This window comes from Penicillium malachiteum (genome assembly GCF_028827825.1).
Source record: "Penicillium malachiteum strain IBT 17515 chromosome Unknown utg000002l:1.0-8849297.0:1.0-8852440.0, whole genome shotgun sequence".
NCBI lineage: Eukaryota > Fungi > Ascomycota > Eurotiomycetes > Eurotiales > Aspergillaceae > Penicillium > Penicillium malachiteum.
In genome coordinates, this window is record NW_026643095.1 from 7,283,497 (window position 1) to 7,294,866 (window position 11,370).

At 44.6% G+C, this 11,370-nt stretch overlaps 3 protein-coding genes across 3 annotated transcripts; 2 read left to right on the forward strand and 1 right to left on the reverse strand.

Moving 5' to 3' along the window:
- Positions 1-1,320: 1,320 nt before the first annotated feature.
- On the reverse strand, positions 1,321-2,433 carry N7483_005695 (class I SAM-dependent methyltransferase; the record flags this gene model as incomplete). The annotated part of the gene is made up of 5 exons (XM_057089132.1): positions 1,321-1,615; positions 1,699-1,822; positions 1,886-2,133; positions 2,205-2,312; positions 2,378-2,433. The coding sequence occupies 5 exons, from the start codon at positions 2,431-2,433 to the stop codon at positions 1,321-1,323; spliced, it is 831 nt and encodes a 276-aa protein (XP_056948961.1).
- A 4,258-nt stretch (positions 2,434-6,691) lies between these two features.
- On the forward strand, positions 6,692-7,138 carry N7483_005696 (uncharacterized protein; the record flags this gene model as incomplete). The annotated part of the gene is made up of 1 exon (XM_057089133.1): positions 6,692-7,138. The coding sequence occupies one exon, from the start codon at positions 6,692-6,694 to the stop codon at positions 7,136-7,138; it is 447 nt and encodes a 148-aa protein (XP_056948962.1).
- Positions 7,139-9,515: 2,377 nt separating this feature from the next.
- N7483_005697 (uncharacterized protein) lies at positions 9,516-10,949 on the forward strand (the record flags this gene model as incomplete). The annotated part of the gene is made up of 1 exon (XM_057089134.1): positions 9,516-10,949. One exon carries the CDS (start codon positions 9,516-9,518, stop codon positions 10,947-10,949), a length of 1,434 nt encoding a protein of 477 aa, XP_056948963.1.
- Between the last annotated feature and the right edge of the window lie 421 nt (positions 10,950-11,370).

Genomic DNA, 11,370 nt, shown 5'->3' on the forward strand with positions numbered 1-11,370 from the left:
AAGCAGAGACACTCGCCAAACAGCCCACTACCAGGAATATTCAGAGGAAGAGACGAACATGAATGCGGAGATCGAAAAGAATGATCACACAAACCGACAAAGGAAGCAAGCTCTCAAAATCGCAAAAAGGATGAATAAGCTTAAGTCGCGACATAACATAGCGTCTACTACCCCAAAGGCCTACTCGAAATCCAAGAAGGCAAGAAATTGAAAGTTGCCTAAGTCATCAACAAAAATGGGAAAATGGGAAACATACCAAAGAGCCTCAGCCACTTCAATTTTGAGGAAGCTCTTTCTCTTTCCTTGGATAAGAGAATGGGTCTGGAAGTTCTCTCCTCATCCCTTAGCAGGCATCGGTGATATTGCAACAGCTTTTAAAGTTTGCACTCAAATTGGGAGAAAATTGAATCCTGCGGGTCATTCGTGTGTCTATCTACTCAATCCTTTGAGACTTGACAACGGAACTTTGAAAATACACCTGGGCAAGATATGTGTTTTTCAAGGAAGCTTATAATCCAACTGCGTACCATATTAGGATGCAGTGGCTATGTGAGGAAAACGACAACGATAACTTGAAGCGACACCGAGCGGTTGATGTCAAATGAAAGAAAGTGTTCCATCTAGTCGACAAAACATGGCTTCATGAATATGGCAGCAGGAGTCCTTTTGAATGGTCGAACTATGTCAAGACAATCTTGGAATATACAAAATCAACGATAAGCTGGCCAAAACGCAGCTTATGCCCCTAAGATGAGCTGTCCCGCTATGCCCTGGTTAGCTTAGATGGAATATTCCTGACATTTGCCTACTCCTGCGTTACGAGAAGCCTAGGTATAAAGTTGAAGATTGTGTTTGTATGGGGATCGGCGGGCACGCGGTTGTCCAAGATGATAGATCGTACGGTGTCGCTTGCGAAAAGGTAGGAATGCAGACTCGCTGCTTACCAGTTGTATCGATCTGGTCGGCCAAATCAACTCGTTCAGCCCTGTCAACCTGGCCATATATGTCAACCTGTTTGGCCATATCCAATCTGATAGACGGTACTGAATCTTATTCGGTCCCAGTACCGTACATCAGACCACCTTGGAAGTCTCTTATTGATCAAGCTTCAAATGCTCTCTATTACTGGTGCCCATCCAATGTTTAAATTTTAAAGAATACTCCAGGCAGCATGCTCAGAGACGGACATATGTGCAGGCTAGCTCAGCAAGGTCAAGGTCACATTACCACAAATACGTTGAAATATGAAAAATCGTACTATCAAGATAATCTCAAGTGCTAGCAGTTGCCTGAATATCCAGACTCCAGTACCTAGAATTATCAGGTATTTTTTCTGGCAAGTAGTGTCACAGGAGGCCAGTAAAGCTGACTGCCTTCGGGCTTGCAACTATCTTTTTGCAAGGTCTCAAGAGCGTCCATCCATTCCTTTGTGCTGGGTACAGAAGGGTCAACCTGCTTCAACTTATCCAGAATGGCGCCACTGTTCTCCAAAGCAATCAAGAATGTATTCATACACAGCGGAATATTCTGGGGCAACCACAGTTTCTTCTGGAAGTCGACTACTTCCAGATTAGCATCCGCACGGTTCACGCGCTGATCAAGCTCTTCCAGCCACCTGGAATAAAAGTCAGCCATATTTTCAGTTTTTATGACAATTCATCGTGCTTAAGGTGAACTTGATGTCAGCTGTAAACATACTGGAAGTTGATCTTTGCAGCATTGCCCATTTGGCTCATCATCTGTCGAAGCAGGGCTGCAGAGTCGCCTTTCACTATGCTGCTCTCAAATCGGGCATCCTCCCACTGAAGATAGCCTCCAGGCTCTGGAGTTGGTTGTCAAATTAGCTCATCCAGGACTTGGTTCCTTTATACGAGGGAAGACTTACTGAGCATTTTGGCGGCATTCTGGATCAACGGGCTAGGATCGTCACCGCGGACAACAAACGCCCACATGCGTAGATGAATCACATCAAATTGGCCTACCAGCTCAGAGGGAACATCTTGCAATGAATTCAGCAAGGCAAATTTGGCATTCGACGGCCAGAACTCCGGGCTGGGAAAGTGGGTTCCGGCAATATCAAATGCTGTTACCCGCAACGAGGGAAACTGATTCGCTACTTCGAGAGCCCAGAGTCTGTGAAAATAGGTATGAGCATCGATTGATATTGAAAGTCAACCTAATCTGAGGTGCTGGTTTATACTTACCCTGTGCCTGCTCCAATATCCGCAATTACCATGCCATCTGTGGTGGGTATTTCTGGATGAAGGAGATGCTTCAAATGCAGCTGCCACAATAGATGCCGGGATCCAAGTCTATAAGTGTTATTAATCCGGTGTACCTTTAGCTGTGCAGTGAGGCTCAATATCCATATCCATACCGGATGGCTTCAATTTGATCGCGCTTCAGTAAATAGGTGGATGAGGGGGTAGCCATGCTTGAGAGGACTCCAGGAACTGGAAGTCGACCTTTGCGTTAGAATAAAAGGATATCTGGTTAGGTTAATCCCTATTAATTATGCATCGTTAATTTCACTTGTTTATGTATTTTGAGTGGAAAAGAGGGGCAATTTTATGAAATCTACTTCTCAGCTAGTCTTGCGCGCGCATGTGGAATGCGTTACGTGTATGCCTATGGGATTTGGGGGACATGTTGTCATTTCATGTTGGGGCATTTCAAGTTCACGACTCTGCAACCAACCTTGGAATGGCCATAAGAGATTTATGGTTCTTTCAAATACCTCAAGTGCCTCGATAAATATGAAATACATTGCCTGGGTGCTTGCAGCCGAAGTTTAGGCTCATTAAAGTCTTAACACTCGTAGTGCATCATCTTCTTGAGAAAATCCCTCCATCAGCGGATTGGCAGACGAGGGTCGCGTATGGACCCACTACTGCGACTTTCAATCTTGGAAGTGTCCAAAAGTACAAGAATGCACATGTGTCATTCAATGTTTCTTAAACATCTGACAAAGCAAGCCAGACGGGCCGAGTCGTGATACTGATGGTGAGATAGATGGTTCCGAGGTTGTCTGGGCTTAGATCTTATGCAGTCTGGATACAAACGTACAATCCTGGACAATTTTGAATCAATTTCAAATTATTTGTTTAGCTTGAAACCTTCTGGGAAGATCATTTATTTGTTTGCCCAGGTGTTAAAACGGGCATCAAACGGGACTCCACATCATTGTCCAGGGCTCTGGATCTTCAAGTTGTCTTCTTTCAGACACTAAAAGAGTCATCATATTCACCCGTTGAATATTGGGTTTCTTCTACGTATCACCGTCCTTATTCAAGTGTTTTTGAATATGATCTCTTATATAATTAACGGCCTTTTATAGCGCACGGAATTCTCATATATTCTTCCAGTGTTGCCCATCAGCAAAGTCTCTTCCAAGGTTCTGAACGATGCTTCAACTTGAAGTTATATCTCTAGAGATACTACTTTGTCCCTCACTGACCGAGGTATACATCTCCTAACCTTGGAATGAGATATTTGAATACTGTTCATTCATGGGGAAGTCTTCAAATCTTTCAAGCCCTGGAGGTTCGACACCTCCAATTCCATCAACCTCTCTCAAACTATTTGACCTACTCTGAAGTCCTCTTCCAAGGCTCTCTCTTCAACATACTAGTAATGATTCCCAAAATCACTTTCTACGCGTGACTCTCTCAGGCTCTTCTCCCCTGTTATCTCGCTCCTCTTTTCCCACATCTCAATCAATTCACCTTCGCCAGGGTTCGTTCTAGACCTAATAAGGCAGTTAAGGCACCAAATCTTGATCCATTCACCTTCTCCTACTCCTGCAATTCAGTACCACCTATATATATGCTCTGCAACCCCGCCTTCCCTAAAAAATTACATAGCTTTTCGACCCTGCTGGCTGTGGACTGCCTCTCACTGCTGAATCATGATGTTACTGTGGAGCTCCATTATTTACTACTAGGCTAAGGACACCATTCCACCCCTCTAGCTTATACTTGGACTTAGATCTGCCTTTGAAAAATTTCCGGTTACCACTGAGCTTGAGTCTGTCATAAAGAAAAAATCTCCGGTCCACACTACGCATTCTGAAATCTATCCACAATACACTGCGTGGAAGTAAAACATTGAAAGGAGCAACGAGTGATTCGAAAGAGCGAATCCTGCGAGTCTTTTGTAAGTTTTCCTAGAGTTTTCTTCACTTACCCCTACCATGTTAAGAGCACTTGAGCTTGATCTAATGATACCAATGAATATAGTGGCTTTGTGAAGGACTGTCCCGAGGTCCGAATAAGACATTTGCCATCACACTTGAACAATTTCCTTCGTCCAAAAATCCGCAAAATTCGCTGAAAATAGAGCTACCAGCAAGGAGCCATACCAACAAATCTTGGATATCTTTGAGCTTAGATCGTCACTGCCATGTGCGCTCCAGTTCAGGCTCTGATATCGTTTGCAAGACTACGATTAACTTCTCCGAGCAGAACGGAGATGATCACAAGAAAGATGTTCGACTGCCCACATATTGTCCACTGCTTTGAGCGCACTATGTCACAGCAAAATCCCAAGAATCAGCCTGCAGACTATAACTGGAGAGCAGATCACTACTTACACACTTTTTTGTAAGATAAAAAGGAGTTCGAAATATTATATTTTGAACTTATGGAGCAGACTTGCCAGGCTGTTGATAAGCAAAGGATAAAGTAAAGGAAATGGCGAGCTGCCTAATGGATACGGCTTATATGAATGTGGTATACTCCCAGAACAATCAGCGGCCATTATTCCTTCAAGACTCCAAGTTCACAGCTAGGCCAGCGAGCTGCTTCACAGAAGGTTGCAAGCATGTGGGCTTAATTCGATATGGAGATATTCTCATCTCCACCTCACCAAGCTCAGAGCCCTGATAGCGCAGTTATCTCACATGAGTCGCAACCCGGCCTTCGAAATCTTGACCCATGTGCAGCGAGAAAATCTAGCTTTGCCGGTGGAATCAACAGGGGAGAATAACTGGAAGGATCCTGACCTAGAGTCTTCCTTGGTCAAATTGAGCCTTCCAGTCAACAATGACACTTCATTGATGAATTGAAGGCACTCCGTGAGATCACTAACATCGAGTTGAAAAGCCCATAGTCCATACACGAAATACTTGTTGTATTGAAGGTATTCATTCAGTGCTAAGCTCGGATACCTTTTCGCTATAAGACCGAATTCCATATACCTGGAACACAAGCTGGCTCAAATCTTGTATGGTAATACAAGCAGTCAATCACCAGGTCTATGAGCTCGAGCTATGCGTAGGATCATTTAACGAGCTTTGGCTAATCACAGCTCAGAATATGGAAAAATCATCAAGTCCAAGGCTGGAAGAAATATACTCGGTAAGATTCAGAATTGGAGAACACACCACCAACAAAGAAAACAAATTCAAATCCCTAGCAAATTCTAGCTTTATGAGGATGGTAACTAGATTAATCTAGTTCTGATGAGTCAGAAACTCGGAATGAGAATGAGCCTGAGCCTGAAATCCCGGATTCACGGCCGTCAATATACCAGACCCGACACCAGGTGAAGAGGGTACAATGAAGAAAATTGGCACAAAACCATGCTATGCAAAAAACACATCCAAGTTTCAGATCGTGGAAACCTGTGAAGCCGTTCTGCTCAGAGGAGTTAATCGGAGTCTTGCAAACGATATCAGAGCCTGAACTGGAGCGCACATGGCAGCCACGATCTATACTAGTGGCTACTGGACACCGGTTATGGCAACCATTTTTGCACCAGCACAGAATGGATTCTCGACTATGTCCACGAGTTGAGTTCAAGAAAATGAAATATGAGTGGGAAACTTCAATAGTAACATTTGAAGAGCGGCGATTCCTTGCGGTAGAAAATATACTGGACGTGTCTACAAAGCTACCAACTTGCCTAGTTGTTAAGGACAAGATTTGTGAGATATGCGGCCAGAATTTCCATGGAATCAGGGCTAAAATTGGCCATTATAGTCTTCGCCCACTGTGAGATGGATGTTTACCGATGCGTACAAACCTCATGAGACCCTTATACCCTTCTTGAGGCAATAGAAACACCAGTGGATGAGTGTTGACACCTTGAAACGCGTGAAAGAAATTCTAAATCAAGCATTTTTATTACGTGCAGATAACTTAGTCGGTTAAATATCGTTGCCCCAGCTCAATAAATGAGCCTCATCTTGGAAGTCAATCGTGATGGTCAGGGGTGCACGTCTATGTATGTCTATTTCAGACTTTCCTCGCCATTATTGAAGAAATGAAGAAGAGACGCGTCCATATTGGTACTTGTGGACTGACAAAGTCTTAAAACAGTCTGATCTTCTATCACCGTCGTGGGCTATTCATTTCACTTCACTCACTTTTTTTTCTCTCTCGTTATTTCCTTATTCAGTTTCCTTCCTTCACATCTTTGACTTCCAAGTCCTCAGATGCTTTTACGAATCTGATAACACTCTCTCACATCCGGAAACAATTTCTCCTCCTCCTCCAACTCACAGCTACGCAAGAAGGAGTCAAGCAAGTCATTTGTACGTCTCTTTTTTCAAAGAATTTTACGTCTCGAAACAGTCCATCTGACTATAGAACCCTGAAAACAGTGGATTTGCGAAGACTTACACAAAAAGGAGCCCCACAGGGTATCTACTCGCTCTTTCATCGAAAACATAGCAAAGATTGTGGACAAGATGTCCTTCAATGAACATGGCGACTGGTCAGCTGGTGACCGAGCCAACTACCCGAAGGAAATCTACAATGTCCATGATGAGCTTCCGGACACCAAGTGGCCGGTGGTTTACCGTGAATTCCCCATATTCCACCCTAATTATCCTAGGTGGGATATGCCCGAGCGACGTCAAGGCCCTGGTCTAGCACGGGTCCAAGTACCATGGAGGCATCCCGAGAAGTGCGTGGTCTCGTATCACAGCCCATGTGGTGAGAACAGTAACGACAACTACCACAATGTCGTCATGGCAAAGTATTGGTCGAAAAGGGAGCACGACAAAGATGAGTTCAAGGTCTTGTTTGAGGAAAACAGACATGAGGCCGTCCTTGCTCACGAGAGAGCTCGAAGGAGAAAGGCTCGAATGGAAAAGGCTCGATGGAAAGAAGCTAAAGGAGCAGAGCTCGAGTAAGAGCTCGAAGAAGGAGAGCTCGAGGGTGATGAGCACGAAGGGTAGTGTCAAGGTGAATCACAGCATTGAAAGATACCATGTCACGGGTATCGTCCTCTCCTTCGCCCTCCTCCTCCATGGTCCCCTCCCGTCATCCCCATACTCATCGACTGCACTCCGCGCACCTAACTTCTCAACGGTGATCTTTCTCCATTTTCGAGTTGGCCGGCAGCAATAGTCTAGTACGAATGTCTATTCATGTGCAGCTCCTGGGACACCCAATTTTTTACCCTAGTGGACTTGCGCATCCATCGCCTTTGTCGTCAAGCCAAGACACGTCGTCCGCCAATTCCACCATACAAATTCAAGTGATGCGAACTTCGCTATCGAAGCTGCAAATGGGTCCGAACGCTACGACATCATGGGAAATCCACATGGTCCCTCGTTCAAGTTGTTGATAACCAACCAGAAAAGGGATCCAAGGAATTTCTTTCTGTCATAGCCAGTTATAGAGCCCACCTAGAGACTAACGGGCTTGCTATTTCCTTCTGGAAATTCCCAGACATAGTCTCAAATAGCTTTTTTAATGCTATTCAATGCTTGATACTATCAACCACATCAATCACTGTACCCTTCTAGTTACTGGATGTCCCTCATCACTTGGCCCGCACTAAAAACTGTAGGTGGTTGCAGCTTATAAACTTGACGGTGCTGTATTTTCCAGTGTATTTGTTCACTAATTCCAATGTTATTGTCCTTGGATAGAGGAAGTATATGGTCCAAAACCAAAATGCTTGGGCCTAACTTGGAGAACACACAGTGGATGGCAGAACATTCCAATGTTTGAAGCAGTGAGGCCGGTTCTGAAAATATCAAATGTGTCAGTCAGCTGGATTGCTCCCGGGGCGTCTATGAAATTCAAGTGAGCAGCGATTGATATGAATATTGGTAGCACTCCGTGCTCCAGGGCTAGAAAGAGCAATTTGAACCACCGCATAGAGGCGTTCAAAAATTCAATTTGACCTCTTTCAATGTTTTCATACCCAAATGCCCTCTATTTTTTTTGTCTTTCTTGATTTTCAGACCCCCTTACATAGCAAGAAAAATTAAGAGAGGAAAAAAAAAGATAATCATTCGACGCCTGAGAGATTCGAACTCTCGCTCCCGAGGGAATACAGTTAGCAGCCATACGCGTTAGACCACTCCGCCAAAGCGCCTTTGATTGGTTATCGCTCCAAAAATTGGAATCATAATAGCAGGCCAATTTTACCGAAAATAGTTCAAGTTCCCAAGGTTCATCTGCCTCCGGATCCATATTGATTCCAAGCTTCTCACGCTCCCCATAGTAAGCCCGCGCATAAGGTTGTTTGGAAATTGTACATGTACCTTGGGGTCACATCATCAAACATTTGTCTGGAAGATATTCTTAGCTAGGCTCATCTATAGCAATACGGTGGAAAACAATCCTGATCTATGAATCCGACTGAAAGAGCTTCAAATTTTATATCAGTCATTGCTATTCAAGTTTAAATGCGAGGGGATTTCAAGGAGTGTTTAATATCTCCATAGAGCAAGTCTTTGCATGATCAGGCCACAGGTAGAGAACAAAAAAAATAAAGAAATATCGACGCCTGAGAGATTCGAACTCTCGCTCCCGAAGGAATACAGTTAGCAGCCATACGCGTTAGACCACTCCGCCAAAGCGCCGTATTTGCCCATCTTCTCCACGGGTCGGTCAATTGCCCAGATGATGCAAAATAATATGCTGACTAAGGTGTGTCAAAATAACATCACCCTGGGCTAGTATACGTTCATATGATTACTCTATTTCATCTAGTATCATGTGGCAGCTAATATATGTCTATTTATCTTATTTGGATGTAATGGTGTTATTTTTTGATGAGAACTCTTCAACCTTGGAGGTTTCAAAGGTCCTAACTTGAAGGTTCTGCACGGATGTATATCTCGATTCTCGATAACTATATTGCCAAGTTTGGGCTGCGTCCGAGTCGGCCACTGGCAGTGCCTGCAGGCTACTACTACCTACCTACCTATGTACTAGTAGTACCTAAGTAGAATCGTGTATCCAAGTTTCACTCAATGTTATGGTCCCCAAGGTTCAAGGTCACTGATATTCCAAGATCGACCTCGGGAATTCTTAGTAGTAGAGCCTGAAGTTCAAATCAACTGGTCCCCACTGTTGAGACTTGTCCACGGCAACTGTCACTGATTCACCACTAATGACACGCTACCAAGCCGCTAGAGCAGACGGGCGCTACTAGCATCATGCGCCAAAATTTCTTTTTTTGTTTTGACCCCTCTAGCACTTCGGCTTTTACGGGTAATTGCCGAGACCCCGACGAAAAACACCCAGTGCCAGTGATTGGAACATACAAGTATGGCCTCAACACCAGATACACCAGTTCCAGAAATCACGCTCCTAGAGCGCATTGGACCAAAAGGCTGGATCCGCTATATCCTCCCCTTCCAATTAAGTCCAGAGTACGATATCAACGAAGTAGCCCATGTCATCAGGGAGGGCTACAAATACATGACCCAGCAAATATCTCTTGCAAAATGTGAAATCGTTCCAGACAAGGACGTGAAACAAGGTGGCGTGGATAAGCTTCAACTTCGGACGGATGATGACTTTGAGGATGTCTTCATCAAAGACCTCCGGGATCTCAGTCAGTTCCCCTGGACGTATACCGAGCTGAAGGAGAAATCATTTCCCACGACAGCGTTCGATGAAAGGGTTTACCGACATGGCGTCTGGCCTGACCCTGGAGGAAATATTCCTGTCTCGTTTGCCCAAGCGAATTTCATTCGTGGAGGTGTTTTGCTGAACTGGTGTGCTTTCCACATGGTTATTGATGGGACGTCGGCACATACCTGGATGAAGATCTGGGCAGAGGGTTGTCGTCGCGCCCAAGATCCTCAACTCAACTCAATCTCAGATTCAATGCACATTGAGTCTCACAATGAGATTCGGCTGTGGGCTGATCGTGAAGCTGTAATGAAGGCTTCAGGTCAGAATATGGGGAAAACAGAAGATCATCCTGAGTACATCGTCTTCGATACCGTTCCAACAGGAGGCCCACCACCAAAACTCCTAGCAACGAACTATAGGACCACCATCTTTTACTTCTCGCCCGAGTCAATGCAAAGACTCAAGGCCGAATCAGCATCACAAAATGCGACCCAAGTCTCTGGTATCGATCAGAAATGGGTTTCCACGAACGATGCCCTTTCCGCACTGATCTGGCGCTCCTTAATGGCTGTTCAGAATCCATTGGAATCTCTAGAAGGAGACCCGATATCCGAGTTTGCGCTTGCGATTGATGCGCGAACTAGAATGAAGCCTGCATTGCATGAAGATACGATAGGTTCTTTTACAACCTGGATATTAGCCACTGCACCAATCAGGAAGATTCTTGGTGATTTCAATTTAGCCGATCTGGCTTTGATAATTCGGAAGACGGTTTTGACAGCGGATGACCGGTTTATCGATAACTTGATGACCCTTGTTGAGAATCTTGATGATATCGGGCAACTTATTCTTTCGCCTTTTGTGGATTGCCCGGGTCTTCATGTTTGTCAGACAACTTGGGCTCATTCTCAGTTTGCCTCGTTGGATTGGGGGAGTAAACTGGGACATAGACTTGATGCTTTGCGTGTACCTGTTAATGGGTTGGTCAATGGGATGCAGCTTGTTCTGCCGATGCTTCCTGATGGAGGGATGGAGGTTTTGATTGGAGTTGAGGAACATAACCTTGATAGACTTCTCAATGAGCCTGGCTTAAGGGAATTTGCTGTTCCGAGGACCCTTTGAAATGACCAGGCGGATTCACTGAGATCTTGAATGTAGTTCATGTGGTCTCTCAGATCGTTGTTGCCTGGGCCATCGGGCTGGTCAGAAACTAGCATTATTGGAAACATGTGCACGATATCATATTCATTAGAGCAACAATAGCAGACAATACGTACTACTATAACTAGTTATCCTGCAATGAGATCTTCACATTATGTAAACAGCACTCATAACTATCTCTGGCACCATCAAGCTCAGACATCTGGAGATAGACGGCTACAAATACTACAGGACACCCAGGTGCCTCGAACTACTGATTACCAGGAAAGGAAAGTAATGCTTTCTAACCATTTATATTCATTCATTTTGGGTCATCGAACAGAACGCGAGGGATTTCCATCGCGTCCGGCAACGGCATGAAAAAAGCAAAAGAGAAGAAGGA